Source organism: Gopherus flavomarginatus, chromosome 6 (genome assembly GCF_025201925.1).
Source record: "Gopherus flavomarginatus isolate rGopFla2 chromosome 6, rGopFla2.mat.asm, whole genome shotgun sequence".
NCBI classification, from domain to species: domain Eukaryota; kingdom Metazoa; phylum Chordata; order Testudines; family Testudinidae; genus Gopherus; species Gopherus flavomarginatus.
The window spans coordinates 90,829,884-90,846,086 of record NC_066622.1 but is presented as its reverse complement, the minus strand read 5'-3'; the positions used below and the strand labels follow the sequence as shown (position 1 = coordinate 90,846,086).

Genomic DNA, 16,203 nt, shown 5'->3' with positions numbered 1-16,203 from the left:
TAGTTCAGAGGTGGGCAAACTACAGCCTGCAGGACACATCCAGCCCTTGAGTTCCAAGGCAGGAGGCTAACCCCCGGCCTCTCCCCTGCTGTTCCTCCATCCCCACAGCCTCAGCTCACCTTGCCACTAGTGCTCTGACCTGCCACTCCTGCATATCTGTCTGAGAGACTTTCTTTTCTAACCTCTGCTCCACTTTGTCATGTGATCCCCCTGATCACCTCCTCAGGTGATCAGAGTCTTCCAGAAGTGATCTGTTGCTTAGGTACCAGCTCACCTGGGCTGAATGGTTCTTTTGGGTGGTAGCCAACTCTTTGTCCAAGGGTCCTTCTGTGTGAATAGAGGACCATCAAGGTTTAACAGCCCTCCATTGTTAGCATAGTGTCACTATCCCTTGTAGGTTTCAGAGTGGTAGCCGTGTTAGTCTGTATCAGCAAAAACAATGAGGAGTCCTTGTGGTATGCCAACATTTTTATGGCTGACTTAGAACAATGCTTCCTCAGCTCTCGTCTCCTAGTGCCCCTACTCTATTTGCACTACATTGATGACATCTTCATCATCTGGACCCATGGGAAGGAGGTCCTTAAGGAATTCCACCAGGATTTCAACAATTTCCACCCCACCATCAACCTCTGCCTAGACCAGTCCACACAAGAAATCCACTTCCTGGACACTACAGTGCAAATAAGCGATGGTCAAATAAACACCACCCTATACTGGAAACCTACTGACTGCTGTACTTACCTACGTGCCTCCAGCTTTCATCCAGACTACATCACGTGATCCATTGTCTACAGCCAAGCTCTAAGATACAACTGCATTTGCTCCAATCCTCAGACAAACACCTACAGGATCTCTATCAAGCGTTCTTAAAACTACAGTACCCACCTGGTGAAGTGACGAAACAGATTGACAGAGCTAGAAGGGTACCCAGAAGTCACTTACTACAGGACAGGCCCAACAAAGAAAGTAACAGAACTCCACTAGCCATCACCTACAGCCCCCAACTAAAACTTCTCCAGTGCATCATGAGGGATCTGCAACCTATCCTGAAAGATGATCCCTCATTCTCGCAGACCTTGGGAGACAGGCCAGTCCTTGCTTGCAGACAGCCCCCTAACCTGAAGCAAATACTCACCAGGAACTACACACCGTCCAACAAAAATACTAACCCAGGAACCAATTCCTGCAACAAATCCTGTTGCCAACTCTGTCTGCGTATCTATTCAAGGGACACCATCATAGGACCTAACCATATCAGCAAACCATCAGGGGCTCGTTCACCTGCACATCTACCAATGTGATATATGCCATCACATGCCAGCAATGCCCCCCTGCCATGTACATTGGTCAAACTGGACAGTCTACGCAAAAGAATAAATGGACACAAATCAGACATCAAGAATTGTAACATTCAGAAACCAGTAGGAGAACACTTCAATCTCCCTGGACACTCAATAACAGACTTAAGTGTCAATTCTTCAACAAAAACACTTCAAAAAAAAGACTTCAGTGAGAAACTGCAGAACTGGAATTAATTTGCAAACTGGACCCCATCAAATTAGGCCTGAATAAAGACTGGGAGTGGATGGGTTACTACAGAAAGTAATTTTCCCTCTGCTGATACTCATATCTTCTGGTCAACTGTTGGAAACGGCCGACATCTACCTTGATTGCATTGCCCTCATTAACACTGCAAAAATAATTTTCCTTCTCTTGATATTTCACTCTTCATGTCAGCTGTTGAGAATAGGCCACTTCCACCTTAATTGAATTGGCCTCGTTAGCACTAAGCCCCTTCTTGGTAAGGCAACTCCCATCTTTTCAAGTGCTGTGTGTATATATATATATATATATACTGCTTGCTGTATTTTTCACTCCATGCATCTGATGAAGTGAGTTTTAATCCACAAAAGTTTATGCCCAAATGAATTTATTAGTCTCAGTCAAACATGGAGGTAAAAAGACAAGGCAGATAAGCTCCTCTTCAAAACTGAGTTTGTAGTTAAGGAAATATATATTCATGATCTCAAACTGGAATTCATAAATTGTCACAGGGTCCTAAAGAGATACAGCAATGTACTAATATAAAAAGAAATAGATATCTCAAGAGAAATTAGCCCCACCTTGATGAGTTTTGTAAAACTCCTACCATGTTAGTACTCCAAGCTTCACTATAGTACAGTGGTTCTCAACCAAGGGTACGCTACATGCCCCTGGGAGTATGCAGATGTCTTCCAGAGGGTACATCAACTCATCCACCTGTTTGCCAAGTTTTACAACAGGCTACAGAAAAATCACCAGCAGAATCAGTACAAACTAAAATTTCATACAGACAATTACTTGTTTATATTGCTCTAAGTACAATACCTATATTTCAGTTGGTTTATTTTTGAATTATTTGGTAAAAATTAGAAAGTAACATTTTTTTCAGTAATAGTGTGCTGTGATGCTTTTGTATATTTGTCTGATTTTGTAAGCAAGTAGTTTTTAAGTGAGATGGATCTTGGGGTTACGCAAGACAAATCAGACTCCTGAAAGGGGTAAAGTAGTCCGGAAAGGTTGAGAGCCACCACTGTAGTATATAGGTTGAAGAGAAATGTTGACCATTTGGTCCATATATCCTGCTAACTTTATAATTCCTGCTAATATGTATTTTCCCAGCAAACAAATGTAAGTACTGGGGGAGCAAGAGGGCAGAGAAGCCCTGAAAATAGCAGAAGCAAAGGAGCAACTGGTTGTTATTTAACCTGCTTTCCCCTGGCTTCTGCCTCCACCCAAGCTGCCCAAAGCCTGTGTGAGGACCACAGTGCAAAGCATGCTTGGGGCTCAGTCATTCATTCCTGAGCATGGCCAATTAATGGGGAAGAGGAGAGGCTGAGCAGCCAGTCTTTGCAGCTTGCATGCACGAGAAGAGACTGAAAGCTCACATCAAGAAATCATGGAAATTACTGCTAGTGAGATCAATGTAAAAAATCCCACTGTTTCCTTGGTCCCCGTGAAAGGAATGAGAATGCGCAGCCCTGCTGAAGGAGCAAAAGGTAGTATGCTGTGTGAACAAAAAGGGGACAGAGCATGGAGGAGATGTGACGAGACCTGGGCTCTTGGTTTCTGGATGCAGATCCACAGGGTTGGAGCTTGGATTCTCCGTAGCCAGTGCTGTCCCAACCTTTCATGAGGATACTGGAACTGATTCCTCCGTGTGGTAAGAAACAACTGAGAGGCCTCAGAGGTTTTTGTTTGGTTTGGCTTTTTTGGTGGTGGTGGGGTGAGGGTGGTAATAAATCTTTTTCATTTGTTTTTTGGCAGAAAGGAAGAATTTTGGTACTAGACATTACAAGCAGAATTCTCCACTGACTTTTGCTGCTGGGTTTGCACAGGGTGTAAGTGCATGACATAGCCCTGAACCTGTTAACAACATTGACCTAAAGTCAGCCATCACAAACCCTTCCAAGTGCTAAATATTCCAATGACCATGCAGGTCTATTGGGTTATTCCTGCCGTCATGTAGTTGCATTGCTCATTATTTATATTTCTCTTATACACTCAAAAATAGGAGTGAATAAAACAGCAACTAACATTTTTCAAAATCATAACTTATAAAACAAAAGGAAAAATATGAGAAATGTCACTTAGAGCTCAGCAAACAAGGGTATGTTAGCATTTAAGAACAGAATTTTGCTCAAAATCTGCTGAAGATCTTCAGAAACTCCATGCATTGGCTATTGCTATCCTCTGTTGTATTAACAGGGGCCAATTAGATGGGGTTGATAGAAGATAAAACATTCCATTATTAATCTAGCATATCTTCCCAATATCCTAACTTAGTATCTTCTAAGTAGTCTCTCCTTCAGTACAAAATGGATCAGATCCTACTTTAGTGTAAATTGGTATAACTCCATTGAAGCCAATGGAGCTATGCCAATTTATACCAACTGAGGATCTGCCCCAAAAGTCCTGTTTGCCTTACCTTGTCACGTGATTTAACCCTCATTACACTGATCCCTTGTTGTCTGTCTCTGGTACTGGCTGATCCATTGATGCTAACAATGTAAATTTGTTATTACTTCCTTTTTTACCCTCTGTCATTTGATAATTTTCCTCATCTAGGTTACACCTCATGCAAAGGTTTTTTGACAGTCTTTCACCAGCTGCTGCCATCTGTCGGGTACTTGATACCCTGCTGTGGTTTCTTTCGCCAATTTATTTGGCATAGTTCTGAATTTATTAACTGAAGTATATCAGACTGCAGTTGGTCTTATGGCCCCTTCCTTTCTCCTCCTCTCCTTGAATCGGAGATGCCTGTGATTTCTGCCTTTTAAACAGATGAACCATATCTGAAAGTTCTTTTTCTCCTTTCATATATGCCTATAAATCCATTTAGTTTCTAAAACAAAAAGGGTTTGTTTTATATTTCAAAGTGAAAACAACTCTTTTGCTTCCCTGGCTCTATTGCATATCTGCTTTGGCTTTTGCCAGCATTCTGATATCTTAACAGTTTTCAATCTAATGCAGTGACTTCAGTTCCTGTAGAATTTAGCACTTCTGCATCACTTCTAAATCTCCAGCTTCTGTGTTTTCATCTTGGGTATGCATATATGCACTCTGCTGCACTTCCTAATCACCCTTTGTTGTACCAGGTTATATTATTGTTTCTATAAAGTATTCATAGTAAGAAAAGTACACCCTTAAAATAGATAGTACTGCCTTGCTGGGGGAGAAACCACAAATGCAGCCACGTCACGTATTTCTAGGAGTCTGTTTCTCAGTGAGTGCTCTTCAAGGTCTCATCAGTAGGTTTTGTGGGTTTTCTTTTGTTTTTTGTTTTTTTTTAATGCTAGCGTTTTCAAAGGCATCTGAGGGAGTGAAGCACCTATCTCCCATTCAATTGCATGAATTCAGATGCCGCTTTCCATTAGATTTCTTTGAAAATGCTAACACTAGTCTCAGTAATGGAAGATCTGTTTATTCAAGGGTCTCCCTGTCCCTCATGTCCAAAATTGTCATTTGAGACAGGCAGGGTTGGAACTATTGACAGTTCACCTTTGAGAGAGAGGAAGGGAGGGCCTTCTTTGGTGAGCATCGGAGGTTCTCAAATCCTCACTCACGACCTTCAGCTTGAGGGCTCGATCAAGTCCATAGCAATAAACCTAGTAGTTACTTTGCCATGAGCCATCCTGTTGAAGTCAATTGGATTCCTCACAATAATAAGTATGAACCCTAGTAGTAAGTGTTGCCAGGATCAGACCTAAATCACTGGGCAGATGCTTGAGACCAGAGGTTCTCAGTTGAGGGGCCATAAGCAGATTTCAAGCAGGGCCAGCGTTAGACTTGCTAGGGCCCAGGGCAGAAAGCTCAAGCTGAAGCCTGAGCAACTTAGCTTTGTAGGCCCCCCAGCCCAATAATGTGGGGCCACGAGCAATTGTCCTTCTTGCTACTCCCTGATGCCGGTCCTGGCTTTTACATGCAGAAAAGCAGTTGTGGCACAGATGGGCTGTGGAGTTTTTATAGTATGTTGAGGGGGCGCCTCAGAAAGGAAAAGGTTCAAAACCCCTGTTCTAGATTGTTGGTGTGTATTCTGTGCTGGTGGGGGGAGGGTTCATATTTGGCTACTGCTATAAGAAAAATTGGCATATGTTCTTTGTTGGTTAACTTATGCTTTATAATCATCATACGCTGATCACAGATCTCAAAACTTTTTACAAAGGAGATCAGTATCATTACCCCCATTTTACAGATGAGGAAAACTGAGGCACAGAGGCGGAAGTGGCTTTGCAGGTCACTCAGCAAAGCAGAGGCAGCGCCAGGTCTCTTGAGTCCCTGTCCAGTGCATATCCACTAGGACACCCTGCCTCCCCGTTAGTTAAACAGATGCTATCAGCTTTAAAAACACACTGCAATCTGAATTGTTTTGTCCTGTTGATTCAAGTATGGTCTAAGATGACTATAAATTAAATTGCGTAGAGATTTTTTTTCTTCCTTTCTTTTATTCATCTATTTTGTGTACGTGATAGGGAAACTAATTATTTCTGGTTGAAAAATGGTAAATATTTTCTGTGAAAAGTTTAAAAAGAAATGGAAAAAAATGGTTGCTTTTGGTTTCTGAAAACTGAAAATGTGTATTTTTTTAAAAGAAAATTTGGAAAAAATGAAACTTTTCCACAAAAATATTCACTTTTAATAAAGGCCATTCTTGTTTTTTAGGAGAAAGTTTTGAAATGGAAAAAAATAACTAGCTCTGTGGATTGTGTACAAAGTGCATTTCTTCCCACGAAGTTAGCCAATCAACCTCTGATCCTGCAATGAGATCTATGGAGGCAAATTCCTGTGCCAATGAAATGCTTCAAATGGGGATAGGCATACCTGCCAGGATCTTCCTGCAGGATCATGACCTTAGTACATCTCCTCTGTTGTTTGTGTTGGTCTTTTACCCAGTGACAGGAGAGAGAGAATAATTTTTAAAAAGAAATTTCACTTGTAAAATCACAGCTGTTGGCAGGCAGGTTCATGGGGAGGAACTAGAACTGCTTAATTTAAAAAAAAATTGTTGACTAGATTTTAAGATAATGTTTCTTTAACGTGCTTTTGGATAAAAGTGCTTTAGAAATGTAAAATTGTATTATTATTAAGACCAGTTGGTTGGAAGAATCTGTGTGTTGTAGTAGCAGCTCGGGTTTCCATGATGATAAAGGATACTCATTCAACAGTGAGGAAAAAGTAAGAAAGACCCCCATCAGTAAATGGAGATAGAAGAGGAGAGAGAAACAGGTAGCCATAAGAATTAGTGTAGCTTATGAACTGGAGTTATAACCTTACACTTTATTGGACACTGCCTGCTTTACATCCCATACTTCATTCCTACAAATCAAATAGATTTATCTAGGAACTTGGCGCGCTCTCTGCTCTCCTGTTTCTTCTTTGTGTTCGCCTGTCTGTTTCCTCTTAGTTTTCCAATAATCCCAGATGACGGTAATTTGAAAATAAAAACATCCAAAGTGATGTCTAAGATCCTTCCCAATATTTTCATCATTGATATCAGTCTGCCTCATTGTACTCAGAAATGTACTAGCCAGATGAATTCTAAATTGGATCATTTGCGAAGAGCTACAGTATCTGGTTTATTTTAATCATAGTTTTGTATAGTATTGAGTCAACCTAAAAATATCTTCACTCGGCTACTGTTGATCTACTTCATAGAATTCAGGCTTTCTGGGACCAATCTCTGATATCTTTGCTTTAATTAAGTTAGTAAAAATATCAAAAAATAAAAAGGACTTTTTAATTTAATTTATATTCTTCCCATATATTCCTTTTTAGGATTCTCAGATTTCTCTTGTACTTTGTAGGTTTATTATTTTTTATCTAGACTTACCTATTCATTTTAAACCTACTTTGTAATTATTATTATTATTATTTTTGACACCATAGGCTCTTTTTTTACTTAACATCTATTTTGTGACAGGCTCTAGCTTATTCTCACCAAACCAATCATTTACATTTTTAATAAATTATGTTAAAATAAACTGATCAAATAACAGCATTTGAGATAGAATTTTAAGTATGAGAAACATTGTTTTAGCACAGACTTCTGTTTGTAGTTTTAACCAGCCAGATACACTGGCTAGCTGTACTACTTCAGTTTCCTTTCCAGCACTTTAAACATTTCTGCATTTCATCTGTGATGCCATGCATGAATAAAATATTAAGTAATTTAATACTTGTGATGTCAGGAGTTACTGCTTATACTGAGACCTGCAAGAAAAGGTATTTTTAAAGGTTTCCAAGTAAATCATATACTACACTTCTTTTTAATTTGCCTTTTCTCAACTCATTCAGTGCTCTGGGTCTGTCTTTCAGGCTGGGATACATAATTCCAAGAAAAAATGGCTTGTCTATAATTTTGGGTAGATAACAAGGTTGTAACCATTGGTTCCTTTGCAGATAAGTCCTACAGGTGGAGAGTAGGGCAGCTGAGGAACCAAATGACCCATTGTTCCCAGTGCTATTCACTGTGGCCTTGATCCTACATTTAGATCCATTTGAGCAGACCCTAGCAACTGGTGGAGCCCCTTTGCCTCAAGGTTTCACGCAAAGGATCAGAGTCTTAAATGAGATTTGCTCAATGGCCAAGCACTTTTTCAAGTATGTGGGGCAACAGACAGATAGGCAAGCACTTTTTCAAGTATGTGGGGCAACAGACAGATAGTATGCTTGCAGTTTTAACTTGGGGCAAAAGTGGCCAGCTAGCCAAAAGTCCCTGTCACTCTCCCTAAGATGGCTGCTTTCCTACTGCTTGTGGAGGTGGAATGTATGTTCAGATTAGGATCACACTTGTTAGGACTTCTCTGATAGCTTCATTTTCTCTAATGTACAGACTGTGCACATGCTGTGTCATTTTCTTTCATTCCCCGGAGACCTGTTGTTTATGTTACAGTTGTTCCAAGACACCCCATTGTGCTAGGTGCTGCATAAACACCTATGAAGGCATGTTCCTTGCCCCAAATAACTTACTGGACTCAAAGGCCCCAATCTTGCAACTGACTTTTCAGACAGATTCCTGTCCCCATATAGAAACCCTCGGCCAGTGGCAGATTAGCCACTGGGCCAGCAGGGCCTGTGCCCAGGGGCCTCAGCCAGTTGGGGGGCCCCGATCTGCTCCGACCATCTGGCGCTCCTGCCAGGGAGCGGGGGAAGCCATCATGCCCTAACCCTACTCCCCAGTAGGAGCACTGGGTGGGTGGGGGAAGCCCCTAACCCTGTCCCTGGCAGGAGCACTGGGCAGGTGTGGCGGGGCAAACCCCAGTCTCCTGGGAGGAGTTGCGGGGGGGACTGGGTGTGGCCACAGGTGGAAGGGGTAGGCAAGGGTCTCCACTTGCTCTTGCCCAAGGACCCACAAAAGTTTAATCCACCTCTGCCTGTGCACATTCAGGTGTGAGATTAGAGCCTAAATTGTGTTCTCACTGTGAGAAAACCAACTATATGGTGGTGCAGTATCAAAATATTTTGACAGGTTATCCTATACTACATGTCTTCCAAAGTGTAATAGCTACATCAGTAGATCAGTGTGACAGAAGAATGGCACAGCTTCACTCTACTTTGGTAATAAATGTCTGTACTTTAGAAGATCCCTTTAGCTCCTTCCTCCCCCACACACAAAATAAATATGGATAAAAATGTAACTTTGCCATTCTCTAAATTCTGCCTCCACATTGCACATCCAAAATCTTAAGTGGTTCGGTAATATTTAGTCCCAACACTGACTTGTTGCTGTAGGTCATATCAACTGAAGTAATGAAAAAGCTCAATTAAAATTAGTCGCGGTCTAATAGTTACTGAAAAGTTGTACTTATTCTTAAGAGTTACAGAAAATAATGGATTTGAGACTGCAAAGAAAGAACAGCAAAACAGCATTTATTTTTTTTAATTGGCATGATGATTTAATGTGTATTTAGTTATGTTGGATGAATTAACTGTGGTTTAGAATAAAGAACATGTAAAGCAGAATCATTCATTGTCTTAATTATGTCTATTCCTTAATTTTAAATGCTTTATTGAAAGGAAAAAAAATCTCTATAAAAGATTACCTGTATTTTGGCAATTAATGAAATCCGCATGTAGGTCTTTCTTTTTGTTTATTTGTTTGTTTAAATCTGTTAGGCAACCCCTACTAAATATGGTTGTGCCTTGTATTTTCTCTTATTCTCCTTCCTTATTGATATTCAGCGGCAGACACTCTGTCAGTAAGAAGATTACTAGAGATTTGGAGAGCAAAATCAGATATTCTGAACGATGATCGTTCATTTCTCTCAGAGGGAAAACGGCAGATTTTCCCAGGGACTTATTGGAATTCATTTTTTTAAAAAAGATCTCCCCCTTCTGTGTCTCCCAACCCTTCCCCATATTCCCACCCACTCGCTGATTTAACACACATACAAATGTTTATTAAGGAAATCTGTCCATTTTCAACTTTCCACAAGGACAGTGTTTTTAAAAAACAAACCATATTTCTGCTTTTTAGCAAAATAATTCCAGTATCTTACAAAAAAAAATTTCTAATGAGAAAACATTTGTATATTCAAGTTCTAGTTAGACTGCTTGATTTTAATATAGGCTTTAATCTGGTTTGCAAACATTCTAAAATGTTTTTTGTAGTTGTTTACTTTCATAACAGAAAAATTGTTGACTGTACAAACATAACTTATAAAAACAGAGAGAGAGTATATGATATATGCATGATACAATAATCACTGAGTTGAATTAGATCAGTATAAATTATGGAGTGCAGAAAGTCAGAGCTCTTCTGTTATCTTACAAGTAACATATCTGCACATTTTTGGTTGTAATTTATATTGTGTATATAGCTGGGTGATTCAGTTTTCACCATGCTTTATGTACTTAAGAATATAGTTAGAACTTGTCTTTTTAGGTTGACTCTCATAATCCAAAACTCGAAAGGACAAAATGCGAGGCAAAACTTGTAGTACAAAAACAGGTTTATGCCAGAATTCCTAATGTTAAACCCACTGATGTCTAGTCTCCTCCGCTTCTCAATATAAAAAGTAGTTAGTGAGACATAAGTCTTTGTTGGCAGACCTAGCTTCACAAATATTTATCTACAGCAAGAAGGTTTGTGTTTACAGAAAACCAAGGAGATAATAACATACTAACTGGAATAAACCGCCTACGGTCAAAACTGTTTCAGTAACTGTGTGTAGGATATAAAGGAACTGTTCATCAACTTTAGTACAACTTTGTCATGATATAATTCCCCACTCTCAACCTTAGCGTCCAAAAGATGGGGTACCAGCATGAATTCCTCTAAGCTCAGTTACCAGCTTAGATCTTGTAGCGCTGCCACCAAGCAGGAATTCCAGTGCCTAGTACACTCTGGACCCCCTAAAACCTTGCCCGGGGACCCCCAAGACCCAGTCCCTCTGGATCTCAACACAAGGAAAGTAAACCCTTTCCCCCACCGTTGCCTCTCCCAGGCTTCCCCTCCCTGGGTTACCCTGGAAGATCACTGATTCAAACTCCTTGAATCACAAAACAGAGAGGACAATTCACCTTCCTCTTGCCTTCTCTTTCCCCCTCCCAGACTCTTCCTGAGAGAAAGTAATCCTGGCACAGAGAGAAATCAGCCTCTCTCTCCCTCTTCCCTCCTTTCTCCCCACCAATTCCCTGGTGAATCCAGTCCCAGTCCCCTGGGGTCTCACCAGAATAAAAAAAACAATTAGGTTCTCAAACAAGAAAAGCTTTTAATTAAAGAAAGAAAAAACAGTAAAAATTGTCTTTGTAAATTTAAAATGGAATAGGTACAGGGTCTTTCAGCTATAGACACTGGGAACACCCTCCCAGCCTAAGTATACAAGTACAAATTAAAATCTTTTCAGCAAAATACCAATTTGAACTCCTGTCAGCCAAATACACATTTGAACTTCTTCCAACCAAATACACATTTGTAAATAAAGAAAACAAACATAAGCCGAACTCGCTTTATCTACCTAGTACTCACTATTCTGGATCTATAAGAAACTGTATCAGGGAGATTGGAGAGAAACCTGGTTGCACATCTGATCCCTCTGAGCCCCCAGAGTGAACAACAACCAAAATTAACAGCTCAGCAGAAAAACTTCCCTCCCTCAAGATTTGAAAGTATCCTGTCCTCTGATTGGTCCTCTGGTCAGGTGACAGCCAGGCTTACTGAACTTGTTAACCCTTTACAGTCAAAGAGATATAAAGTACTTCTGTGCTATTAACTTTTCTTATCTGTTTATGACAAACTTGCATAACCTTTGTCTTAAGTCTTCATTCTTGTCTTTAGCAAGTGGAAGTGGAAGGATCTGATTGTAAATAACACAACTTCTGTGATATTAGAAAACAAATGTAACTGTTGTGTTGCAGTTTTTGATAAATGGACACTGACATGGACTACGAAAGACCCAACATAGAAACCATAAAATGTGTGGTGGTTGGTGATAATGCAGTGGGGAAGACTCGCTTAATTTGCGCAAGGGCATGCAATACCACTTTGACACAGTATCAGCTGCTAGCAACTCACGTACCGACCGTCTGGGCAATTGATCAGTACCGTGTCTGCCAAGAGGTAAGGATTTTCCAGTTTATTAAATGTGTAGTGCACACAATAAGTTTGTATTGTTATTGATCAGCTCTTTAATGGTCAAGATGTAGTGGGCAACTCAAAAATAAAAATGTATTTACAAAAACCCTAAGGCAGCTACCATCTAACATGCAAGGCATCCACTTTTTCTCTAAGCCCCACAGTTACATTCTGAAAATTTTGTGACAAGAACATATTTAAAATACTCATATTGTGCTTACATATTATAAAATTTAACCCTGTGCTAATTTGGTGTAGCATGGCATCATTTCTTTTTTACAAGGAAAATAGCAATTTTGTTTGTAGTGAGATTTTTAATTGAGAGAGGAAAATATAATGTCTATTCTGTTTTAGGTACTTGAACGCTCCCGGGATGTTGTTGATGAAGTGAGCGTTTCTCTCAGACTCTGGGATACTTTTGGCGACCATCACAAAGACAGGCGTTTTGCTTATGGAAGGTAAAATGAGCCAAGTCTAGCTTTTAAATAGTAGCTGCAGTAATATTTAGCAGAGAGAAATTTGTGGCTCTGAATTCTGAAACATGAGGCCTTATAACAATCAAAGGTATTCATATTTCTGCCTGTTACAAGGATGATATCAACTGTACGGATTAAAAAGATACACATACACAGTTTTACATTCTACATTCATTTGAAGAAAATGTTAAGCCCTGCTCACAATACTGTAATGTTTCAGACTATAAAGAGCGTTCACAAAAATGAGGCTGTGGTTTTATAAAAATGAACACCAATTTTCCTAGCTTGAGTAAACATCATGAAGGGTAATCAATTCACTTATTACTGAGCTAACAAACAGATGTGTTGGGAAAACATAATCTCCTGTGTTGCAAAATATATATGCACACACACACAACTATAATAAGAAGGTGGTCTGTTGAGTTGAGTGGGTCATTCTCATAGGACCTGATCTAAATCCCAAATCACTAAAAGATAAGTCTCTTTTCCTGTTTTCTTAATTAAAACAAAAGGGAAGGGAAGGGTTCTCTTACAAGAATACAAAAGTCTACACAGAGTTTTCATTGACACATTAATCTTGTAAATGTTGAGAATTTAGCAATAGGCTTTTATCAAAGTGAAAAATATGGCCTAATTCTAACGTCAGTGACAGTCTTTCCATTTAATTCAGGGGGAGTTGGATCTGGCCCTTTATCAATGCAAGCAGAAGCGCTGCTGAACAGCAGGAAATTTAGTATATCATAATGTGAATCAGCTATCTGAAATTCAGGCACATAAAATTAAAAATGAATGTCAAACTCTTTTTTTATGACTGACACTCAAATAAGGTCTTATTTTTTACATGAAATGTCAGTATTTCTTTTCCTGCTGAAACTTTTTTCGTTTCCTGTCACATCTGCTCCTATCTTATTTCAGCTGATATTTTTCAACAGACCTTTTCTCCAGTTAAAAATGTTATATGTATAGTATCTGCCCACTTTTGCACTTAATGTCTGTAAATAGTTCTTTCTTTGTGGCTCCATTTTCAATGCACCTGAAGTATAGAGAAGCCAGAGTTGTGTGAATCAGTGCTAGATAAAATGAGTAACTTCAAAGGGAGTTAGCCTACTCTGGTCTCTGTCTCTCTCTAAAGCTCGCCATAACAAGATGGTATATCAGCTGAATACAGTGATGGTAACATCTCTCGAAATGTTCACATTGTAAAACTCCATAGGCAAGTTTATAGTTGTATGTGTGTAAATCCTTCTTTATATCCTGTGTCATCTTAAAGGATTGTTTTATGAAGAGCTATGTAGTAAAAAGTGCTTTCTATTGCAGAGACGTTGTCCTTTGGCCGGTAGGGTGATTTTTGAAAGACAATTAAGTTCCCATTTCAACAAAGTACTTAAACATGTGTTTAAGTGCTCTGCTGAATCAGGACCTAAAGTACAGCATGTCTTGATTACATAAGGTGCATGTTTTATGTATGGAAAAAGTTATTGATTTAAGAGAAAACTGACCTTAGTTTCCAAACTCATTCAAGTGTTTATGAAGTTTTCAGGTGTAAAAAATTTTTATTTTAATATTTAAAACTTTGTGAAGCCTGACTGTAAAGGTGGTTGTACCTTGCATTTCCTCCTACTCTTCCTCCCTGACGTACCAACGTGATATTCTGTAGCAGACACTGTGTCACTGAACAGATGAATAGAGATTAGGAGAACAAAATCAGGCATCTTCTGAACTCTGAGTCAACATTTACTCAGTGAATGGGAGCATGAGAAAACCGCATACTTAACTTCTAATCTTTCACACATAAAGGGACTTCAGTACCTTGAGTTCAGTGGGACTAGTTACATGAATAATGTGATTCTCACATATGTTTGCAGGATTGGGCCCGTCATGTGGGACACATTGGAACAAGGTTTGCTAAAAAGAGTTTAGCTCAGAAAGAAACTGTTTTAGGGCTTGTCTACACTTACCGGGGGATCGATGCGTGGTGATCAATGCATTAGCGGTTGGTTTAGTGGGTCTAGTAAAGACCCACTAAATCAACCGCAGATGTCTCTCCCGTTGACTCCTGTACTCCACCGGATCAAAAGAGTAAGGGGAGTAGACGAGAGAGCGTCTCCCATGGACATCGCATAATATGGACCCGTGGTAAGTAGATCTAAGCTACGTCGACTTGAGTTACGCTAGTCACATAACTCAAATTGCGTAGCTTATATCGACTTTTCCCTCTAGGGTAGACAAGGCCTTAGAAACCAATCATGCTGGCAGTAGCTTTCCTTCTGCTAAGTCTCTTAATGCATTTGTATGTAGTAGCAAAGCTAGCGTATCTTGAGGAAACCATTTGGAATCCGTTCTATTAATGGAATTTCATTGGTCAAATTTTATACTAGCAGGCTCTGGTTACCCTGTTCAATTCTGTTCTGTTCTAAAATGTTTTAATACAGTATTAACATATTTATAATGTTTCTTTTAATATTTTTTTACAACTAGGAGCCTTTATAAATTGCAGGTGGGTTTATTGTGTATATACATTTAGAGAATTTGTTTTCAAATTATCTTCTGTACTTTGAAGTGTTTTCTCATAATTAAGTCAAATCTTGCAGAACAGTGAAAAGCTGGCTAGTGCCAGAATGCTCAAGGCTAAACCTACAGGTGTCCAGTCTTCTCTGCCTGGAAGATTGTTTAATGAGATGTCCCTTCAAATACCCTTCAAAATTGTTGTTGTTTTATGCAAAGTAGATCCTGTTATGCTCATGGTGCATGGAGAGGTCTGAGTCTGTCAGCCAAGACCTTTAATTGTCCTAACTGTGGCATAATAAGAGCTAGTAAGTTACCAATGTATCTGCCTCTCTTTGGGGAAGACTGCTCCATTAATTTTGCAGAATTATATATAAATAGGTTTATGTTGCAGGTGACATGATGAACAGGTGATAGGATTTATCTTGGTAGGATTTCTTCCTGCTTCTTCATTTTTCATTGAGATGAGTAACAAGATGGAACAATTAATGCTTTGATTTTTTTTTTTAAAAAAAAGGTGGTGAGGGCAGAGTATCAATCCTAGCCTGTATTTTACTGCAAGTTGTTTAATTACAGATCAAAATCATACAGGACATTGGGAGGGGGAAAGGGAAACTGACAGAAAGATTAATTAAAAAAAACTGAGAACAAAACTTGGTTGGAAAGATTTCTAGAATGTTCATTTTTTCTTAACTCCGGATAAGTGGGTTTGCTCTAGAGTGGTTCTGTTCTTTCATTTCAAGTAGGTTCCAGTTTGTGGTGGTGAATACTCATCAATTCAAATTGTCCTGAAGGATTCAGTTTTATGCAAAATCCAGTGAAGAAATGGTAAAATGGTATGGTCTGAGGTATAAGTAGTACTCTGATATCCAGATCTATGTCACCTTTTCATCCAACAACGGTTCTGTCTCAGTACTGTACAGTTGCCTAAGATTGCAGCCTAGATGGGAGAAATGGCTAAAGCTCAAGCTGCCGCCATGTACAAATGTCCCTAAACCATACCCAACTCATTTTATGTAGGCATAACATTAAAGTAATTTACACTATTTTTAATTTGGCATCATTCACAACTTTATAGCATCTTATCTAGTCTAGTTTTGAATAAGA

The 16,203-nt window shown here is 39.4% G+C and overlaps 1 protein-coding gene across 6 annotated transcripts in view; it reads left to right on the top strand.

The window, feature by feature from the left end:
• Positions 1-16,203, top strand: part of RHOBTB1 (Rho related BTB domain containing 1) — a 69,846-nt gene that overhangs the window by 21,302 nt on the left and 32,341 nt on the right. For 5 of the 6 annotated variants that reach the window (XM_050958317.1, XM_050958312.1, XM_050958314.1 and 2 more), the window contains 2 exons: positions 11,899-12,100; positions 12,470-12,573. In XM_050958317.1, coding sequence (XP_050814274.1) covers positions 11,909-12,100; positions 12,470-12,573 — 296 coding nt within the window. In that variant the 5' untranslated portion in view covers positions 11,899-11,908. Of the gene's footprint in view, positions 1-3,115; positions 3,203-11,898; positions 12,101-12,469; positions 12,574-16,203 lie in introns of those variants that run through there. The other variant, XM_050958315.1, reaches the window with a different exon arrangement.